The following is an 8,690-nucleotide window of genomic DNA, read 5'->3' as shown; positions in this document are numbered from 1 at the left end:
GTATAAAAAAGAGAGAGAGAGAGAAAAAAGCAGAGGTTGAAGTAGTGTACGTAAATCTGTCCAAAATTTAGGAGAACATAGTAGAGCATGCATGTATCAAATAACATGTAAGAAGAGCAGCAATAAAATTTAGGAGGAGGACATGGAAGACAACGTAGAACTCGTGGGAGGGAGCGACGAGCAAGTAAAAAAGGGCGAAGAAAGAACGTTACATCTATATAAATCTAAAATTACAAAGACATGAGATTTAATCATTAACTAACCATTCATGAAAGAGTAAGAATCTAATCCATATAACTAACTAATTAGATATACTTTCATGAAAAAATCATTAAATCTTAGGTTATATTAGGCATATGTTTAAGAATGAAGAGGTTCAACCCATTTTGCCCCTGATCTGAATCATTTTTCTATTGAAAAATAAAAATAAATTTAATTATTTTTATTCTTATATTTGTTAGAACAAAGATGCTTCATAAAGGGAAAAAAGGTAAAATAGATACCCAAAAAAAAGTATAAAATATCTAGGTAAAATAGAGAGGTATGAAATTAAAGTGAAAAGAATGAAAAGCACCTACTCACAATGGAGAGGTGTGATTGTGAGGGTAAAATAGGCACAAGGCAAATTAGGATCCTAAAGATTCTTCTTTATTTTACATTTTATATATAGTAAGATAAGATATGTAATCAAACATATTTAAAATAATTATTTAAATTAAAATCCAATTTTTAAATTTGATATCAAACAATATATGAAAACATAAAATAAATTTTAGCTTTCAAATCATCTATAAAGTAGACTAAAAAATTTTAAAATCTAAATATATCCTAAACTAATTCACTTTAAATATAATTTATCCAAAATAGATTTGGAACAACTTGAATTCAAATAACCAAATTTAACGACAAGGGCAAAAAAATTTGCTGAACAACAATTTCGTTTAATCGAAAATCACCTACCAGGCTAGAATCCAAATAGTAATAATAATAATTAAGCAACTTGGAAAAATTTTATTTTTAATCTTTGAGTTTAGAAGATTATACCTTTTCAAAATATATCTTTTTAGATTCTAGTTGTTTTAAAGAGGTTTAAAAGGTTTTTTAAATAATTTTTTATTATTATTTTAGATAATTATACGACATTTTAATAATAAAATATTTTTTAAAATTATATCTTCTCTAAAATTATTTGTTAAATTTATTTTCTAATTTTAAAAACCATATAATTATTTAAAAAAATTAAAAATGAAAATAAAAACTTCTAAGACTTCATAAAACCTCTTTATAAAAACGTATGAACTAGAAAAGTATATTTGAAAACTCTCCGGAACCAAACGTTAATCCTATTCATAAAACTCAAGGATTAAGTTATATTTTAAAGTTTTAAGGACAAAACATACATATTCTTTTCAAAACTTGAAGACTAAAAATATAACTTTTTGAAAAATTTTTACTTGATGAAAATTAACTACATCTAGTGAAAAATATAGGGCATTACATGTGATAATTAGATTAATGACCTAATCCTGTAAACGTTTAATTGAAATAATCACTATATTAAAATTTGATATTGTTGGGTGAAATTTTATTTAAAAAAAAAAAAAAAATCAAAAGTGAACCAACTTTTGATTGGAGAATTCCACATTGGAAAATTTTGAAAATGAAGTCTCCTTTTGTACTCCAACCTTGGGCTCCAAGAGGTACCCATGTTTTGGAGGGAGTGAGGAGATAGACCAATATGGGTTCGGTAGACGTTCCACACACACAGCTGTAACCGACCATCCGGTCGGATGGACAAGGCGAGTGTGTGTGATTATTTTTTTAAATAAAAATATTATTATTTTTTTTGTTATTTATTTCATTATTTTTATTTTCTTTTTTAAAAGAAAAAAAATATTTAGTTGACCGCTTCTTCCCGGCACGCGTCCTTCGTCCGCCTTCCACGCGCACGTTCAGAGGCTGATTGCGCTTCTCTTTCGTGATAGTTCAACTACGAAGGCCTATAAACGAAGGCCTATAAAAGGCGCGTCCTTCAGTAATTCAGAGCACAACACTTCTTCCATTCCCTTCGCTCTCCTCTACTTGTTTTTTCTTTCCCCGCTTCCGTTTTCCTAGCATTCAGTCAGAAGGGTGTGTGTTTCGGTCTGCAACGGTGCATTTTCGATCGGATTTTATTTTTTGGGTTGTTTTATCCTAGGGATGACGTGGCAGTATTCCTGATTTGCTTGCACTCCTGGTCAGAGGCGCGAAACGTCTTTTGTTTTACAGGTTCCGTTCTTTGCCCGACCGCTGTTTTTTTGATCATTTACGATTGTTCTATTTATCGTCTGAGGGTCTTACCGTTTTCAAGAGATATCACATCCTTGTGAGTTTGTATGGTGTATTAAAATAAAGGAGAAATGCTACCAATGTGTAGAATATATAGAATTCGAACCAATGGAGTGCAATAAGGCTAATTTATTTTATTCGCGTCCAACAGAAAACATTAAGATGAAAAGATTGCGATTACAAAAGAAAAATGACACTAGAATATAGTCATCTTTAGCTTCGTAGGAAATTGTGGAACCAATTTGCTGATAGTTTTGGGATTCTCATCAAACGGTGCTTGAAATCAACGTAGACCAGACCAAAGCGTACGGTATATCCACTCGCCCATTCAAAATTATCCAATAACGACCATGCAAAGAATCCTTTTATCCTTACACCAGCCCTATACAATATAATAAAAAGAAGAAAATACATTATTAAGAACATGAGCTAGCAGCAAATATAATTGCTTATTTCTACAATTATTGACAAACATGTGATAAAAATATTCAAACTTCACGTGCAATTAATTAAACTAATTCTTTTATCTAGTTACTCACTTGATTGATTCGTAAAGTTTATTGAGATGTTGACGATAGTATTTAACTCTACCCTCGTCTTTTAGTAGTTTGTAAACTTGAGGACTATCAAAGTCGAGATATCCTGTAATGCAAAATATTATTAATGAATAAGATAATGCAAATTTATATAGATATACACATACGTAAAATTTCTTATCAATACCATTTTCTGTGATGTAGAGATCCGGATTTTTATAATGATCCTTTATATGTATCATCAAATCTTTCAATCCTTCTGGATAAACTGCAAGCCAGGATGAAGCATTCACCTACAAGATTGTTGTAAATAGATAAGTAATAAATTCTTTGATAAAAAGGAAAATGTCTAAAGAAAAAATGAGAATTCAATCAATAAAACTGAACAAAAATACTTTACGAAGGAAAGTTTGGACATTGATTACCTTCGGACCAATTGAGACTCCATTACGATCAGCTACAATTATCCAAAAACAGTACATTTCCAAAAATCAATAAAAAGACTAGAATATTTTATTTGCATGTGAAAAATTTGCAAAAATGTAGAAGGAAAATGTATTTTAAAATAAAAGATAGCATTGGAGTTTAGTTCATTTAAGTGCATACTCGAAGAATTGGCACGTAAATCAGTCAAGAGGCTTGGTCTGGCAGGATCAACATTGGGATTGTCTTGTGCATAATTAGATGTATAGTAATTAATTCCAATAAAATCGTAAGATTGTAAGATCAAACTACGTTCTTTCATTGTGAATTTAGGTAATCTGTCTTTCACAAGAGCTCTCATGATTGGTGGATAATCTCCATAGACCACTGGATGCAAAAACCTACCATAATCATTAAATTAGTTTGGTCAAATACAAATAATTTGGAGAAGATAATCTAATTTGAGAATTTTAAGGTAGCATTAATTACAAAATGTTGGCCACTTATACTAATTTAATTACTTACCAACCAAGTTGAAAATCTAGGGCTCGAACTGTAGCATTTCTGTCTGCGGCACTACTTGAATATGGGACAAACCAATTCGAAAATAATGTCACTCCAATTTCTCCTTTTTGATATTTCTATAAATCCCATGTCACAAATGGTTGGAAAAATATATGTTAAAGGATAAAATTACTGTTTAAATATAATAAAATGGCATCGTCTATCAATGGTAAACATCGATAGATATCTATTAATGTCAATGATAGACATTAATAGATGTGTATTGGTGTCTATTAGTATCTATCACTAATAGATAAGGATATTATTCATTGACAGATAATGATATTTTACTATATTTATAAATAAATTGACTCATTTTCATATATTTGAAAAAAATCCAATAATTAAATTGACCTTAACTTCAATAACTGATTTTGAGCTTTAGTCTTTATGAAGTAACGAAGCTAAGTCAATTTTAACATCCTAACTTCACTTGTTGGGCAATTTTTGAAAATATTTGTTTTATTTGGTCTACTATACAAAGTAAACATGTGTTGTTATAGTAAGAAGAGAGATGTACCTGATATTTAGATTTATAAAGTTTAACCGCAATAGCATGGGAAAGAATTTGGTGATGACCAACAATGTATGGTTCAGTCCCAGAATCTCCACCAAGACAATTAAATGGTTGCCAAGAAGAGCATCTGCCTGGTGCAAAAGATCCTGTTGCATAGCCATTTATAATAAAGACGTATTGTTCATTAAAGGTGATCCAGTGTTTCACTCTATCTCCGAACTCCTTGAAGCAAAGCTCAGCAAAGTCTCGATAATCATTTCTGCAATTAATTTTCACATCATTTTATTTACTTGAAACGTTACTTTTGTTTTTGATATGGTAGCTTTCTTAAAACATTGCCTGAATAGATTTACCAAAGATTTTAAAATAGAGATAAAAAGTAAAACTTTTGGAATAATTACTTTAAAATTTTGGCAAAGGAGAAGTTGGCTTTTAAACAAGCAATTTAGGTAAACATTATCTGATTTTTATTAAGCTAAGTAAAAGTAAAACATTTATTATCAACCTAATTAACTTCATTTGAATATCATGATGGAATGTCTACAAATATATTAATTTAAGTAACTAAGGTGTTTGGTAACCATTTTATTTTTTTATTTATTTTGTTTTCGAAAGTTATGCCTATAGACACTACTTCCACCTTCAAATTTCTTCCTTTGTTATCTGTTTTTCACCAATAGTTTAAAAATTTCAAGCCAAATTTTGAGAACTAAAAAACATAGCTTTCAAAAAGTTGTTTTTGTTTTTGGAATTTGGCTAAGAATTCAACTATTGTACTTAAAAAAGATGCAAATTATCGTAATTTTTTTTGATGAAATAGGCTTAATTTTTTTAAAAAAACAAAAATAAAAATGGTCAAGTAAATATGACCTAAGTAACTTTTATCAATAGTTATTCATTTACCATTAACTATATTTTGGTTACCAGTACCACTTATTCGTCACTATGTTTATGAAGAAGTAGTCTCTTACACGTTGAATGCCTCTTCTTCTTTTGTTAATGAATATATAAAAAAAATACTTAGGTACATTTTAGATTGTACTTATCTATAGGCATTCCACTAAGTTATCCAATTATTATTTGTCACGTAATAAATTTACTTTACTTTTTTTTTATAAATATTTTAATTAATTTTGATTTGTGTATGATGAGAGTGAGATATATAGAGATATGTGCATCTCAACATATAAATGATCTTTTCTTTTAATACTGATTGGACGATTTTGTAAAAGAAAATTACAAAGTTTTTTTTCTCTTTTTTTTTTATTTTTATTTTTCAACAATATATGCTATGGGGTTAGAGATGTTCACAGGTGTTGTGCAGGTCGAAGATGGAATACCACTTCCTATTTCATTTTCCATTTTCGTAAAATTCTTTATTTGATTTTTGAGAATCGAAATGGAGAATTATACTCGTTTAATTTTTTAAAACAATTAAATTAAATAAAGTTATATTCAAAAGTTTTAATTATATATTTAATTTTTTATTTTAAGTTTTCTTTTAAATGGTTAAATCCACGGGTAGAATTTAAATCTAAAAAAAATGGCTTGAATCTCGTAGTAGGACGAAATAATGACCTATCACGTTATTCATATGTATAATCTAAACGTTTAATCATATGTTTAAAAATTATCCAATATCTTAGACATTAAAAAATACAACTTGAGATGTAATAATAACAACAATTATAATAATTAAAATTTTAATTTTAAAAAGAGATAAAATATGAGAGTCTGGATATGGAAACGAGGACATTCCTTGTCCCATCTCCATAGAAAAGATGAACATCTCTATGTGAGAAAGAAGATTCGAACCTCTGATCTATTTGTCAATAATATAATATATGGTTTATGTAGTTTATATATGTTGTCAATAAAAAATTAGTAGTCTAAATTCTAATTTTTTTTCTTAGTACAGTGTAGATTATAATGTTGATGGTTTTGCATTCCATCATTGTATGGGGAAAGATGATAATATCATAAAAAGGTACTTACATAATTGAATGATTCATGAAGCCTTGATACTCATCTTGTAAAGCTTGGGGAACATCCCAATGAAAAATTGTTACATAGGATTGGATGCCTACATATATTTACAATGGTAAGTATTTATTAAAATCAAAAGCCATGTGATGTGTTGTTTAATTAATTAGACAAAGGTATTTTAATACAATAGATTAATCTAACATTAAGATAATATGCCCACCTTTTGAAAGGAGCTCATTGATGAGTCTGTTGTAGTAGTCAATTCCTTCTTTATTCACACCACCACTAAGTTTTCCCTCTGTTTATATTTAAAACATAATTAAATTAAAGATAATTATTTTAAATGATAAAACTATTAGAAATATTTTTAAATATAGCGATAAGTTACCGTCTATCTTTGATAGACAGTAACATTATTCAACTTATTTGTAATATATGATGAAGTTGCTAAATCATTATTCAACTTGTCCTTGTAAAAAGAATTTGGTGTAAAAATCGTTGAGTTTGCATGTATGAATTATAATTGAGCATATGAATAGAAATCTAACCTTGAGGGAAAAAAATATATGAGAAGAAGAAGAAATAGGAACAATCAATTTTAACTTTTGGATATAGAAAAAGGTATCCAAGGGTAGAAAACCATTTAAATCGTACTTAACAAAAAGCATCGGGAGCTTAAAAATTCAATAAAGAATTTAGATAGACGTATATTTTAACCAGTTGAACAATGTTCAAGTTGAAAGAAAAATTCTTGTTTATTCTCGAAATTTATAGTTTCATTATTTTTTTTTAAATTAAAAATATAATACTTAAAAGTTGATTCCTTTTTACATATATATGTCGAGTAATATTTAAATTCTTACTTGGTAACACTCTAGACCATGAAATTGAGAATCTGTAAGCATCAAAACCTATACGGTCCATAATGGCAACATCTTCCTGTATCGAACAATTGTTTATCAATCTTGCATAATATTTTAGTAAATAAAAAGGAAGTTAGAGTAATATAAGGATATGTATGTATGCATGGGATATGGAGTCGTGCATATCTCGAGCGGAGATTTGAACATTTGAGCTTTAGATTAAAAATATAAATAAAAAGCTTACATTTGTTAGATTTGACTTTGATCAAACAAAATGGTAGTTTTTCTTTTCTATAATGATAAAACAAAGAAAATAATAGGAATTGTGGTCTAAAAAAGTTGAAGTAGAAACCTTGTAGCGATGGTATTGATCAACAGCTATATCTCCATTCTTGCCATCGACAATTCTCTCTACAAATTCACAAAAAGAAACATGACTTAGTTCTTCTCTTGAAGTAAGAGGCTTAAATTTTTATATTTTTTGGTATATTGAGAGAGAGGAAGAACCAGGGTGTTTGTGAGTGTAGGTGTCCCAAATACTTGGTTTTCTTCCATACTGGAAAGCAGCACCTTCATACTGTCATAAATACATACATTCTTTGTAAGTTTTGTTTATGAGTTTAGAGAATGAAACAATGAAAAATTTGTACAAACTTTATGCTTTATACCTGATAAGCAGCAGATGAAGAACCAAAAACAAAGTCTTTTGGGAAGTTGCTTCTCCTTATAATGGGAATGGGAGAGCTTGGTTGATGTGCAGCATCTGAAACTAGAAGGATAAGGGAAAGAAAGCCAAGGAAGAAGGTATCTTTGAAACCCAGCATCCTTCTTGGCTTTGGTTTGATGGTGACAAACTTCCTCTTCCTAATTGCCTTTATATAGAGATGATAAAAACCAAAAGGAGAGAGTTTGTTTTCAATATTAAAATGTCAAGTTTTGTAAAGTATGAGAGAGAGCTAGCTTGCACAATGTTGAGTAATTTTTAAATGATTTCTCTTAAATCTGTTATTTGGCGCTTCAAATGACTAAATACAGGATTTTCGAAATCTAAGTTAGTTTTGTATTTGGCACATTTACGTTATTTACATTTTTATCCTAGTGTTTAGAGAATTTTCTTATATAAACTCTCTAATCCTAGAGACGTCTCTGTTCTGTAATCTATATTATTCTCTCTAATCAAATTGTTCTCCTTCTGCCTCTAGAGATACATCTAACATACTGTTAGTGAGTCACGTAAATTTGTGTATTATTTTTTTACTAGTTATCTTTATTTGTCCAATTTCATAACAATTCTATTTTCTTGTTTTTTTTATTTTTTTTATTTGAGCAATTATTTTTTCAGTTCACTCAAATATTTGAGTGCATCTTAGATTACACCATCTTTTTCTATTTTTATTCAAAAATTTGTTCCTTATAATTTGAAGAAAGTTGAAATTTAGTTCCTATAATTTGATAAAACCTTCATAAATTAGT

At 28.7% G+C, this 8,690-nt stretch overlaps 1 protein-coding gene across 1 annotated transcript; it reads right to left on the bottom strand.

Annotated features, from left to right (window-relative positions):
• Positions 1–2,437: 2,437 nt before the first annotated feature.
• LOC120071556 (beta-glucosidase 12-like) lies at positions 2,438–8,073 on the bottom strand. The gene is made up of 13 exons (XM_039023885.2): positions 7,886–8,073; positions 7,725–7,794; positions 7,570–7,628; positions 7,218–7,293; positions 6,575–6,652; positions 6,364–6,451; positions 4,372–4,627; positions 3,813–3,928; positions 3,471–3,688; positions 3,290–3,321; positions 3,052–3,157; positions 2,868–2,970; positions 2,438–2,710 (listed from the first exon to the last, which is right to left on the bottom strand). Exons 1-13 carry the CDS (start codon positions 8,039–8,041, stop codon positions 2,542–2,544), a joined length of 1,527 nt encoding a protein of 508 aa, XP_038879813.2. The 5' UTR covers positions 8,042–8,073; the 3' UTR covers positions 2,438–2,541.
• Positions 8,074–8,690: the final 617 nt, after the last annotated feature.

Source organism: Benincasa hispida, chromosome 2 (assembly GCF_027475165.1).
Source record: "Benincasa hispida cultivar pf3 chromosome 2, pf3_genome.v1.1, whole genome shotgun sequence".
NCBI lineage: Eukaryota > Viridiplantae > Streptophyta > Magnoliopsida > Cucurbitales > Cucurbitaceae > Benincasa > Benincasa hispida.
This window is presented reverse-complemented; position numbering and strand designations above follow the sequence as displayed.

What these genes read in the sequence shown, in the direction of transcription:
- LOC120071556 (XM_039023885.2), bottom strand. Translation starts at nt 8,041, where the DNA reads ATGCTGGGTTTCAAAGATACCTTCTTCCTTGGCTTTCTTTCCCTTATC. An exon ending in CTAGATTTTCAACTTGGTTG is followed by an intron (nt 3,689 to 3,812) that starts GTAAGTAATTAA and finishes TGATTATGGTAG; the next exon opens with GTTTTTGCATCCAGTGGTCT. An exon ending in GAGTCTCAATTGGTCCGAAG is followed by an intron (nt 3,158 to 3,289) that starts GTAATCAATGTC and finishes ACAATCTTGTAG; the next exon opens with GTGAATGCTTCATCCTGGCT.